The 13,421-nt window shown below is 45.3% G+C and overlaps 3 protein-coding genes across 3 annotated transcripts; all 3 read left to right on the top strand.

The window, feature by feature from the left end:
* The first annotated feature begins 2,388 nt into the window (after positions 1-2,388).
* Positions 2,389-3,117, top strand: LOC130026566 (interferon alpha-21-like). The gene has a single exon (XM_056117417.1). The coding sequence runs from the start codon at positions 2,389-2,391 to the stop codon at positions 3,115-3,117; it is 729 nt and encodes a 242-aa protein (XP_055973392.1).
* A 2,609-nt stretch (positions 3,118-5,726) lies between these two features.
* Positions 5,727-6,314, top strand: LOC130026516 (interferon omega-1-like). Its single transcript, XM_056117366.1, has one exon. The coding sequence runs from the start codon at positions 5,727-5,729 to the stop codon at positions 6,312-6,314; it is 588 nt and encodes a 195-aa protein (XP_055973341.1).
* Positions 6,315-12,427: 6,113 nt separating this feature from the next.
* On the top strand, positions 12,428-13,030 carry LOC130026567 (interferon omega-1-like). Its single transcript, XM_056117418.1, has one exon. The coding sequence runs from the start codon at positions 12,428-12,430 to the stop codon at positions 13,028-13,030; it is 603 nt and encodes a 200-aa protein (XP_055973393.1).
* Positions 13,031-13,421: the final 391 nt, after the last annotated feature.

Consider the following 13,421-nt stretch of genomic DNA (forward strand, 5'->3'; position numbering starts at 1 on the left):
TTCACCTATGATAGTGTTGTTTATTATATTCTGAAATAGAATCAAACTGAATTTAAGCTATTCATTTCTTTTGTTTTTTGGCCACACTTGGTGTTGTCCAGGGCTGCCTCTGGTTTTGTGCTCAGGGAATCACTCCTGGTGGTGCTTTGTGAAATGTGCAGGGTGCCAGCAATCCAATCTGGACTGGCTGCATGTAAAGCAGGTGCCTTAAACACTGTACCATCGCTCCAGCAGAGTATTATTATTATTATTATCATTATCATTATCATTATTATTTGGTTTTGGGTCACACCTGGTGATGCACAGGGGTTACTCCTGGCTAATGCACTCAGGAGTTACCCCTGGTGGTGCTCGCAGGACCATATGGGATGCTGGGAATTGAACCCAGGTCGGCCGCGTGCAAGGCCAATGCTCTATACGCTGTGCTATTGCTCCAGCCCCAGTATTATTTTTTTAAAACTTAAATACTTAAGTGTTTTGATTAAATCACCTCAGAAGAGTATTTGTCTCAATTCCTGTGGAGTAGTTCTGTCTCTCGTCAATATCTTTCAAAAGCTGGGGTTCCATGGAATTTAAGGCATCTGGTTTAATCGGGGAAATGGTTATTCTTATGTTGGAGATGAAACTGATTTATACTCAGTCTTCAGCTCAGGTGGTGAGAGTTGTGTGAAAAGGGGTGGTCTGCTAGAGGGAGTGGGAAGGACGGCTGCTCTTCATTGGCAGATCCTGAGACCTGGTACTTTTTCTCCCATCCTCTCCTGGACTGATTTACTGAATTATTTCCTCCATTTCTCCTTCTACACTCTCTCCACCTTATTACCCATTAACACATTGATCTCTTGTGGTTTCTAGCTTCAAGGTTTCTATTTGATTGGCAAAATCAGAGAGAAAGCGTGGTGAAAAGGGAGCTTTACATTCTTTTTCCCCCAAAATGTTGAAAACAGGCATTGGGGAGTGAACGTTCCAGGGGTATTTTGGTGACCTGACAAAATGCTGCTGCAAAAACGAAATGGATGCAGTCAAAAAGGAAAAGGCAGGAACTGCACGGGACCAGTTGTAAAAGCTGAAAGCCGACCTGGTTCTGCTACGTCTCACCTTATTTCACTTCTCTACAATGTCCTTCCTTACCCACTGTCCTATGACTCCGGCGCCTGAAATAAAATATTTAAATAGAGTATATAGATCATAAGGCTTCACAAAACATGGTAAAGAAGAAGAGTCATTTTCTAAATATGATCAGTAAGATGCTTCCATAATAACCAAAACATATTCAGTTAAGGATATGTGCTAGGTCAGGCTGGAGGGAGCATACAGTGGGCAGAGTGCTTATGTGCTACGGACAGTGTTCAATTCCCAGCACCCCAAATGACTCCCTAAGCCTCACCAGGAGTCATCCCCGAGTCTCCAGCCAGGAGTAAGCTATAGGCACTGCCAGGTGGCCCCAAACAAATATCACAAATATCACAAAGTGGGTTCAAGTGAAGAAAATTTTTAGTGACCTCAAGTTAAATTAAAATGACACAAAATTTTCCCTTGATGGAACAGAAAATATCCAAATGTCAAATCTGTCCGGGGGAAAGATTAAATTTGAAAGAGTAAATTTGGGAATATTAAAAAACTTGCCTCGACTAGATATCAAGATAATTTCATAGTGAAATGAAGTTAAACAAAAATATGAAATTCAAATACCAAAGGAAACATTTAAAGGTTAGGGATAAAATATAGTTTTATGTAGGTATGAATTTTAAATTTGAACGTTTTAATTTTTTAAATTTAATTTACTTAACATAATTATTAAAACAAAACTGCTCCCAGTTTCTATATCTAAATATTAAAAACTATATATTAGAAATTATTAAATCACTATTCACACAATTGTTTAATTATTATTCATTAACAAAATTATTGGGAATAGTATAATCCAAGTTTGCTTTTTCAGCTTCTAGTGTTCTAGTATCGCCTGCACTTAAACGCGGGTGTGGAGAGTCCGGGGACTGTGCCAGGCTGCCCCAGCGCATCCTCCAGGGCTTCTGGCCCCTGGGGTCGCGCCCGCCCTCACCCCACGGGCTACCCGGGACCTCAAGGCGCTGCAGCTGTGCTCGCGCCCTTGGCTCAGAATTCGCCCTCCCGGCTCAGAAACGTCCGATTCTGTGCGAACCACCAACCATGCCCGGATCCCTAGCCTCCCCTCTCTCAAAAACCCCAACAGTTGCCTAAAAACGCTTTTGCTAGCGTTTCCAGAAGAGAGCCAAGCACCAAATCAGGCGGAAGGGCTGCCAGGCAGTCGTGGGCTCCCTCTGCCCGGGCGATGCGGCCGGGAAGGAGCTGCCGCGGCCGCCGTGGTGGCGCGGGGCTTTTCTGCACTATTAAAGCAGCCGGCTGGCCGCGATGTCCGCTCAGCGACGCGCCTGGGCTGCCGACTTGGACCCGCGCCCAAACGCCCAGGAACGGCACCCGCGCGCCCTCTCCTGGCCATCCGCAGGATCCCGCTTGCTGGGAACCAGCCCAGAGAAAAAGCGCCGCCAGGAGCCGTCACCGTGCCAGCGCGCCCCCTCGAGGACGCTCAGGGAAGCACTGAAGCTCGCTATGGTCCCCAGGTACTTGCTGATGGCAGGAGTGATGCTCTACCTCCTTCCTGCGTGCACTCAAGAATGGAGCCAGGCTCTGCAAAAGAGGGACAAGAGGGAAATCGCTATGCTTCTGAGTCAGCTGCAAAACACCCCGTCTTACTCATGCCTGAATGACAGAGAAAACTTCCAATTTCCTTGGAAGAGAGGCAATAGTACCCCAATCCAGAAGGCTCAAGGCACCTGTCTCTACCAACTGATGCTCCAGCAGATCTTCATGCTCTTCAGCACTGAGCACGGCTTCGCTTCCTGGAAGCACAGCGTCCTGGAGAAGCTACTCTCTAGCCTTCATCACAGCCTGGAACATCTAGAGCGCAAAGAAGAGGGCAGCCCAGCTTGTCTCTCTTTGGGAAATGTTGTGAGAAAGTACTTTCGAAAAATTAAGCTGTATCTGAATCAAAAGAAACACAGTGTGTGTGCCTGGGAGATTGTCAGGGGGGAAATTCAAGCCTCCTTTGCCCTCATGAAACAATCATCGAAGAGAATTTAGCACACCAGAAGAAGGGTGTATCTGGTATTCTCAAATCAATTAAAATGCTGTTAAGACCCGAAAGGAAACCAATTTTTGTATCAGCGGGCAAATATTTGAGAGGCAAAAGGTGGCATTATTTTAGCAATATATCATCAAGTATCTGTTAAAGAGAAGAACGTGATCAATTTTATTAAATAAATCATTTTTATAACTTCAAATTGTATTTAAGTTCTTGGGATTGTGGGTGGTAGCACCCATTCACAGTGGTCCTGAGGTACTCCCATTCCTCTGTTTTTTTTTTTTAATCTGTGGTCTGATTCCCCAACCAGTCAATCTTCCTTATCTCCTAATCAGATTCTGTTAACTTGTAAATACTGCTTTTCTCTTCTCCCTATGTCCTTTGCACAGCCAATTCAGAGGAATGTCCTTTTTGCATTTCCTAACACAGTTAGGAAGACAGTTAATGCTGTGTTTTTGTAAGTTGGGAATTAATTGACTTAGAAAAATATTCACTCCTGGGCATCTGTTTTCTTGACTTAAGCCTCTACTGTTCTTACTTCCTAGCACCCAAATGGAGGGTCTCCATGAAGGACTGAATGAATCCAGGCCAAGCTGTGAGCTACCCTGGCATTGAAATGGGCTAGGTCAAAGTGCATAATACTTCACTATAAGTTAATAGCATGGTCGAGGACAAATTGTGTCATGATCCAAAAAGGAACAACTAGATTAGGACCCTGCTAGGATTAGAAAAGACCAATCTGGCCTGAGCACTGCACTCTGAGATCTCTAGTGAGATGTCCCCAGAAGAGCTACCCTACAAGCTTAATGTATTTCTTACTGTGTCCATACAACATGACTAGTATTATTAATTAAGATGAGTGTTTAAACGGTTATTGGACTAATGAAAGGAGAAGATCCCTGGGTGGAATTTCGCTTTTTTTTTCTTTTTGGGCCACACCCTGGCAATGCTCAGAGGTTACTCCTGGCTTTGCACTCAGGAATTACTCCTGGCGGTGCTCAGGGGACCATATGGGATGCTAGGAATAGAACCCGGGTCAGCTGCTTGCAAAGCAAACGCCCTACCTGCTGTGCTATCACTCCAGCCCCTGGCATTTCGCTCTTGAGCCTGATCTCCTGGCTGCAGGCGATCACAAAGGACTTTGATATGTTGACTGTGCTACCCCACCTTGGTGTGGTCGCTACCCCTAATGCTGGAGTTGGGAGAGACTAGACAGAGACCAAGGTGGTGAGTCAGAGCGTGAAGAGATGAGCGATCGAGACAGGAGGAGCTAGGAATGATGAGTTTAATCGATTGAAACAGGTGAGTGGCAAGAATGAAATAAACGACAAATGATCACCAGCCAGCCTGGCCCTCGTTTCCTCCTTCGTCCGCCATGCCATTGGTCTGGGTGGGGTAGTGGCAGGAGACTGCAGAACTCAGGCAGGAGAGAGAGCTTCGGGATTGCTAGTTGTTTAGTGATTACACCTCCTTTTCTCCCCCCTCCCCCCTCTTCCTCCTCTTCCTTCTCCTCTTCCTCCTCCTTCTTTCTCCTCTTTCTTCCTCCTCTTCCTCCTCCAACTCCTCCTCCTTCTTCCTCCTCTTACTCATCCTCTTCCTTCCTCCTCTTCCATCCTCCCCCTCCTCTTTCTCCTGCTTCTATCTCTGTTTTTCTCTCTTCCCTTTTGAGCATTATGGTTTTCAGTACAGATACTGAAAGGTCATCATGTATATACCTTTACCAACTTTAAACACTCAGTGATTCTTGTCCAGAGTGATTTGTTCTAACTATTATTCTCTTACTGGTCCCTTCTCAATCCTAACTACTCTTCCACTCTCACCTGCAGTCATGCACACACACATAATTGTGACAAGCTCCAACCATTGACTAGTGTGACCAATTCCTGTACATAGACTTCGTAGCCAACATTTATGTTGTGTCTACACACATGTTGAATTTTGCTTTCTTGGATAGTTTTTGTTTATCCTAACCTTATGGCCCCAGTGAAGAGAACCACATGGACCTATAGGAATGTCACTAATAGGAACATATCAGAGAAGCTCCTTTGTTCATATACATCACTCTCTACAGTAAATCAAATGTAAATGAAAACCATCTGTTTTTAGTAGATAATTGCAAGGAAGGGCTGGTTTCCCCAAACACGCACAGACACCCACAATTCTTCCAACATCAACTACGGAGTGTGTAGATAGTGGAAGACATAAGCCTAAAACTTTGTTTCTAAAATATAGAAGAGCAAATATCATTAAGGAAAAAGTGAGTGCACTCTTCTGTCTACCTAAACACACTTTTGTCTTTTGGACAAAGTACTTTTTCAATGGCTGCTAAGCATACATTTGGATTGAGTCATACAATTTTTCTGGGAAAATTACACTTTTCTGCCCACCCAACCAAAGGTTGAAGACATTGTTTCATGCCACATGAAGAATACCAAAATGAAAACCAGAAAATGGGAAGTAAAAGTAGAGGGCAAAAGTAGAGGGCAAAAGTGAAAATCTGGGTACCCTATTTAAGGGTTGTACTCAGAGACCGGCTTCAGAGAACGCAGACTCCAAGGTTCACCCGGACGCTCAGCTCAGCCAGACCAGCGCCTTCCTCCTGTTCCCAATGGCCCTCCTGCTGCCTCTGCTCCTGGCCCTGGTGGCACTCGGCTGGGGCCCTGCTGGCTCTCTGGGCTGTGTCCTGCCTCACAAGCACGTCCTGGTCGGCAGGAGGAACCTGGAGCTGCTGGGCCAGATGAGGAGAGTGTCCCCGTTGTCCTGTCTGCGGGACAGAAGAGACTTCGGGTTCCCCTGGGAGGCGGTGGCCGACGACCAGTTGCAGAAGGCCCCGGCCATGTCTGCGCTGCGCGAGATGCTCCAGCAGCTCTTGCAGCTCTTGCTGAGAGAGGACTCGGCGGCTGCCTGGAACCCGGCCCTCCTGGAGCCGCTGCGCACGGGGCTCCACCGGCAGCTGGAAGACCTGGACTCGTGTTTGGTGCAGATGAGGGCAGATGACGGCTCTGCCCCTGGCGTTTGGAGCTCTACCCTGGCCATGAAGAGGTACTTCCGGGGCATCGCTCGCTACCTGAGAGAGAAGAAATACAGCGAGTGTGCGTGGGAGGTGGTCAGAGTGGAAGTCATGAGATCCCTGACGCTCTCGGCAGCCTTGCAAGGAAGCTGGAGCATTAAGGATGAAGACCTGGAGTCATCATGATCTGCACGTCAATCAGGAACATACCATCAGACATTGCACATGTCTACATACATTTGGAAAGACTCCTACATCAATTTTAGTCAAACAACTGATTGAAATAATTTAGCTTATAATTTGTCTATGATATTAGTTGAGTACACGTTAAAATATATTCAGCCTCAGGGTTATCCGTCCTCAGAGAGGATCACCAGAATGTCATTTATTTATGTATTTATTATTAGTTTTATACTCAATATGACCATATTTTTAGTTATTTTTATATAATAGACTTTGCCATTATGATGCATTAAAATTTGGAGCATCATTTTGCCTATGATAGTGTTATTTGTTAAATTCTCAAGGAGAAGCTACCTGAATTTCAACTATTCACGTCTTTTTATTTTGGGCCGCACCTGGTGACAAAAGCTTACTCCTGGTTTTGTGCTCAGGGATCACTCCTGGTGGTGCTCAGGGATCACTCCTGGTGGTGCTTCTGTGAACCATACAGGATGCCCCAGATAGAATCTCGGTTGAGTGTATGCAAAGCAACTTTTAAATACTCAACCATCTCTCTGGCTGAGCGCTCTTTTTAAAAACTTAAATCCTTTTGTGTTTTAATTAAACCACTTCAGAAAAGCATTTGTCTCGAGTCCTGTGGAGTAGTCTATCTCTCATAAATATCTTTCAAAATCTGGGTTTCATGGGATTCAAGGCATCTTGGAAAATATGAGAAATGGTCACCCTTTTGTCCAGGTGAAACTGATATACACCCAGGCTTTAGCTCTAGTGGTGAGATTTGCGTGAGGAGTGGTCTGCTAGAGGGCGTGGGAAGGACTGCCGCTCTATATTGGCGGATCCTGGGACCTGGTACTCTTTTCCCACTCTCTCCCGGACTGACTTACTGAGTCCACCTCTCCATTTCTCCTTCTCCACTCCCTCCACCTTACTACCCATGCACACAGGCATGTCTGATCTCTTGTGAGTTCTAGCTTCAAGGATTCTATTTGGCAAAATCTAGAGATAATGTAGTGGAAAGGGAGCTCTACATTTTTTCAAAATGTTGAAAAGAGATTTTGGGGAGTGAATGTTCTGGGGGTATTTTGGTGATCTGAATCAGAATGTTGCTGCAAGAATGAAATGGATGCTGAGTCAAGAAGGAAAAGGCAGAAATTGCACAGGGCCAGCCCTTAGCCCTTAACTCATAGAGTGTTTGAGTGAAAAAAATCTCAGTGACCTGTAGTTAAATAAAAACGACACAGAATTTTCTCTTGGGGCAATAGAAAATATCCAACGTGAAATCTCTTAGGGAAAAACAGTAAACTTGAAAATATTGATTCTGTTACTTTTCACCTCATTTCACTTCTCCACAAACTCCTTCCTTGCCCACTGTCCTATTGATCTGGCACCTGAAATAAATTATTTTAAGACAGTATACAGGTATCACAAAAACATGGCAAAGAAGAAGAGTTATTTTGAAAATATGATTAGTAAGTTTGCTTCTAATATAACCAAAAAATTTACAATAAAAATGTGTTTTAGGCCAGACTGGAGTGCTAGTTTGGTGGGTAGGGTACTTGCATGCTCCGGTCAGTGCTCGATTCCCAGCACCCAAATGACTCCCCAAGCCTCACCAGGAGTCATCCCCAAGTCTCCAGCCAGGAATAAGCTCTGAGCACTGCCAGATGGCCCCCATACAAAAGCAAATAACTCATAGAGTGTCTGAGTGAAAAAAATCTCAGTGACCTGAAGTTAAATGAAAACAACACAAAATTTTCCCTTGAGGCAATAGAAAATATCCAACATGTGAAATCTCTTAGGGAAAAACAGTAAACTTGAAAATATTAAAAAAAATGGCTACCACTAGATAGCAAGATGACTTCATAATTAAATGAATGCAGACTTAAATATGAAGTTTATTTACCAAAGTAAGCATAAAGAGTAGGTATAAAATATTAGTTTAGAAATTTATTCTTTATTGAATCACCGTGAGATACAGTTATAAGGCTTTCGTGATAAGGTTCCAGTCATAGAATGTTCTAACACCCATCCCTCCAGTGTACATTTCCCACCACCAATATTCCCCATATCCCTCCTGCCACCCTACCCCCACTCCAGTCTGCCTCTATGGCAGTGACAGGCACTTTTCTTTTCTTCTTTCTGTCTCTCTCTGTTTTCTTTTCTTCTCTCTGTCTCTGCCTCTCTCTGTCTCTGTCTCTCTCTCTCTCTCTCCCTCCCTCTTTCTCTCTCCCTCACTAGCTCTCTCTCTCCCCTTTGGGCAGTATGGTTTGTAAATTACACTTAACAAGAAGTATAAATTTTAATTTTGAATGTTTTAATTTTTTCATTTTAATTTACTTAACATAAATATCAGTAAAACAAAAACTGCTTCAAGTTTCAGTATCTAAATATAAAAACTGTATATTAGAAATTAACAAATCACTATTCATACAATTATTTAAATATATAATATAAAATTCAATAGAAAATAATATAAAATATTATAATATAAATAATAAAATATAAAATTGAATATAAAATATTTAATGTAAAAATTATTTGAAGTGGTCTAGTCCAACTTTGCTTTTTCAGCGTTTAGTATCGCCTGCACTTAAACGCGGGTGTGGAGAGTCCGGGGACTGTGCCAGGCTGCCCCAGCGCATCCTCCAGGGCTACTGGCCCCTGGGGTCGCGCCCGCCCTCACCCCACGGGCTACCCGGGACCTCAAGGCGCTGTAGCTGTGCTCGCGCCCTTGGCCCAGAAAAGTCTGATTTGCCCTCCCGGCTCAGAAACGTCCGATTCTGTGCGAACCACCAACCACGCCCGGATCCCTAACCTCCATCTCTCAAAAACCCCAGCAACTGCCTAAAAACGCTTTTGCTAGCGTTTCCAGAAGAGAGCCAAGCACCAAATCAGGCGGAAGGGCTGCCAGGCAGTCGTGGGCTCCCTCTGCCCGGGCGATGCGGCCGGGAAGGAGCTGCCGCGGCCGCCGCGGTGGCGCGGGGCTTTTCTGCACTATTAAAGCAGCCGGACCGCCGCGATGTCCGCTCAGCGACGCGCCTGGGCTGCCGACTTGGACCCGCGCCCAAACGCCCAGGAACGGCACCCGCGCGCCCTCTCCGGGCCATCCGCAGGATCCCGCTTGCTGGGAACCAGCCCAGAGAAAAAGCGCCGCCAGGAGCCGTCACCGTGCCAGCGCGCCCCCTCGAGGACGCTCAGGGAAGCACTGAGTTCGCCATGGTCCCCAGGTACTTGCTGATGGCAGGAGTGATGCTCTACCTCCTCCCTGCGTGCACTCAAGAATGGAGCCAGGCTCTGCAAAAGAGGGACAAGAGGGAAATCGCTATGCTTCTGAGTCAGCTGCAAAACACCCCGTCTCACTCATGCCTGAATGACAGAGAAAACTTCCAATTTCCTTGGAAGAGAGGCAATAGTACCCCAATCCAGAAGGGCCAAGGCACCTGTCTCTACCAACTGATGCTCCAGCAGATCTTCATGCTCTTCAGCACTGAGCACGGGCTCGATACCTGGAAGCACAGCGTCCTGGAGAAGCTACTCTCTAGCCTTCATCACAGCCTGGAACATCTAGAGCGCAAAGAAGAGGGCAGCCCAGCTTGTCTCTCTTTGGGAAATGTTGTGAGAAAGTACTTTCGAAAAATTAAGCTGTATCTGAATCAAAAGAAACACAGTGCGTGTGCCTGGGAGATTGTCAGGGGGGAAATTCAAGCCTCCTTTGCCCTCATGAAATAATCATCGAAGAGAATTTAGCACACCAGAAGAAGGGTATATCTGGTATTCTCAAATCAATTAAAATGCTGTTAAGACCTCAAAGGAAACCAATTTATGTATCAGCGGGGTAATATTTGAGGTGACATTATTTTTGCAATATATCAAGTATCTGTTAAGAGAAGAACCTGATCAATTTTATTAAATAAATAATTTTTATAACTATAAGTTGTATTTAAGTTCTTGGGAATGTGGGTGGCAGTACCTATTCACAGTGCTCCCGAGGCACTCCCATTCCTCTGTGTTTACCTGTAATCTTTCTTTGTGCTCTGCTTCCCCAACAGGTCAATCACCTTTATCTCCTAATCAGACTCTGTTAATTTGTAAATATTGCTTTTCTCTTCCCCTTATGTCCTTTGCCAAGTTAATTCAGTGTACTGTCCTTTTTGTATTTCCTAACACAGGAAGACAGTTAATCTCTTCTTTTGTTAGATGGGAGTTAATTGACTCCGACAGATATTCACTCCTGAGTTCTCAACTTAAGCATCAGGTGCCCTTACATCTTAGCAACCAAAAGCTGCTCACGATGAGGGACTGAATGGACCCATGGCAAGCTGTGAGCTACCCTGGAAATAAAATGGACCAGGCCAAAGCGCCGGAATACTTAACTATAAGTTAAAAGCATGGTCATGCATGGAGAAATTCTGTCATGATCCAAAAAAGTAATAAGTAGATTAGGACCCTGCTAGGGTTAGGATAGATTAATCTGGCCTGAGCACTGTTGTCGGAGATCTTTAGCGAGATGTTCCCAGGATAGCCACCCTACAAGCTTAATGTATCTCTTACTGTGTCCATACAACATGACTAATTTTATTAAGATGAATGTTTAAATGGTTATTGGACTAATGAAAGGAGAAAAAAACCCTGGGTAGTATTTCGCCCTTGAGCCACATCTCCTAGCTGCGGTCATCAGAAAGGTCTTTCAAAATGTTGATTGTGCTACCCACTTAGGTGTGGCTGCTCCCTCCAGTGCTGGGAGTTGGGAGAGACTAGAGAGAGACCGAGGTGGAGAGTGGAAGAGCAGAGAGATGAGTGAGGGGAATAGGCAAAGATGGGAATGAGCTGAGTGGGATTGAAACAGGGGAGTGGGGAGAATAGAATAAACAGTAACTGATCACCAACCAACCTGGCCTTCGTTTCCTCCTACCTCCACCCATGGCATCGGCCATCCTGGGTGGGGTAGTGGCATGAGACTACAGAACACAGGCGGTGAGAGAGAGCCGCAGGATTCCTAGTCATTTAGTGACTACAGCACCTCCTCTTCATCCTCCTTCTTCCTCGTCCTTGTCCTCGTCCTCCTCCTCCTCCACATCCTCCTCTTCCTCCTCCTCTTTCTCCTCCTGCTTCTCTCTATTTCTGTTTTTCTCTCTTTCCTTTTGGGCATCATGGTTTCCAATACAGATACTGAAAGGTTATCATGTATATACCTTTACTGACTTTAAACACTCAGTGGTTCTTGTCCAGAGTGATCTGTTCTGTTATTGTCATACTGGTACCTTCTCAATCCTAACTGCTGTTCCCCTCTCTCATGCACACACACACACACACACACACACATAAACACACACACTCACATTTGTGACAAGTGCCAACCATTGACCAGTGTGACCTATTTCTGTATGTAGACTTTGTAGCCAACATTTATGTTGTGTCTACACACATGTTAAATTTTGGATAGTTTTTGTTTATTGGATTGTTTCTGTTTATTCTGACCTTATGGCCCCAGTGATGAGAACCACATGTACCTATAGGAATGTCTCTAATAGGGAAATATCAGAGAAGCTTCTTTGTTAATATACATCGCTCTTTACAGTAAATCAAATTTATAGTAAATGAAAACTATCTTTTTTAGTAGATAACTGCAAGGGAGGGCTGGATTCCCTAAACACATACAGATACCCACAATTCTTTCTATATAAACTAAGGAGTGTGTAGACAGTGGTAGACACAGGTCTAAAATTTTTCCCTAAAATATAGGAGAGCAAATATCATTAAGGAAATAGTGAGTGCACTCTTATGCCTACCTAAACACACTTTTGTCTTTTGGACAAAGTACTTTTTCAATGGCTGCTAAGCATACATTTGGATTGAGTCATACAAATTTCCTGGGAAAGTTCCATTTTTCTGCCCCTCACCAAAGGTTGAAGACATTGTTTCATGCCACATGGAGAAAACTTAAACGAAAACCAGAAAATGGGAAGTAAAAGTAGAGGGCAAAAGTAGAGGGCAAAAGTGAAAATCTGGGTACCCTATTTAAGGGTTGTACTCAGAGACCGGCTTCAGAGAATCCAGACTCCAAGGTTCACCCCGAAGCTCAGCTCAGCCAGACCAGCGCCTTCCTCCTGTTCCCAATGGCCCTCCTGCTGCCTCTGCTCCTGGCCCTGGTGGCACTCGGCTGGGGCCCTGCTGGCTCTCTGGGCTGTGTCCTGCCTCACAAGCACGTCCTGGTCGGCAGGAGGAACCTGGAGCTGCTGGGCCAGATGAGGAGAGTGTCCCCGTTGTCCTGTCTGCGGGACAGAAGAGACTTCGGGTTCCCCTGGGAGGCGGTGGCCGACGACCAGTTGCAGAAGGCCCCGGCCATGTCTGCGCTGCGCGAGATGCTCCAGCAGCTCTTGCAGCTCTTGCTGAGAGAGGACTCGGCGGCTGCCTGGAACCCGGCCCTCCTGGAGCCGCTGCGCACGGGGCTCCACCGGCAGCTGGAAGACCTGGACTCGTGTTTGGTGCAGATGAGGGCAGATGACGGCTCTGCCCCTGGCGTTTGGGGCTCTACCCTGGCCATGAAGAGGTACTTCCGGGGCATCGCTCGCTACCTGAGAGAGAAGAAATACAGCGAGTGTGCGTGGGAGGTGGTCAGAGTGGAAGTCATGAGATCCCTGACGCTCTCGGCAGCCTTGCAAGGAAGGTGGAGCATTAAGGATGAAGACCTGGAGTCATCGGGAATTGCACCTCAATGAGGAACATGCCATCAGACATTGCACATGTCTACATACATTTGGAAAGACTCCTACATCAATTTTAGTCAAACAACTGATTGAAATAATTTAGCTTATAATTTGTCTATGATATTAGTTGAGTACACGTTAAAATATATTCAGCCTCAGGGTTATCTGTCCTCAGAGAGGATCACCAGAATGTCATTTATTTATGTATTTATTATTAGTTTTATACTCAATATGACCATATTTTTAGTTATTTTTATATAATAGACTTTGTCATTATGATGCATCATGAGATCCCTGACGCTCTCGGCAGCCTTGCAAGGAAGGTGGAGCATTAAGGATGAAGGCCTGGAGTCATCGTGAACTGCACCTCAATCAGGAACATGACACCGCACTGTTGCACATG

This window comes from Sorex fumeus, unplaced genomic scaffold, assembly GCF_029834395.1.
Source record: "Sorex fumeus unplaced genomic scaffold, SorFum_2.1 ptg000034l, whole genome shotgun sequence".
NCBI classification, from domain to species: Eukaryota; Metazoa; Chordata; class Mammalia; order Eulipotyphla; family Soricidae; genus Sorex; species Sorex fumeus.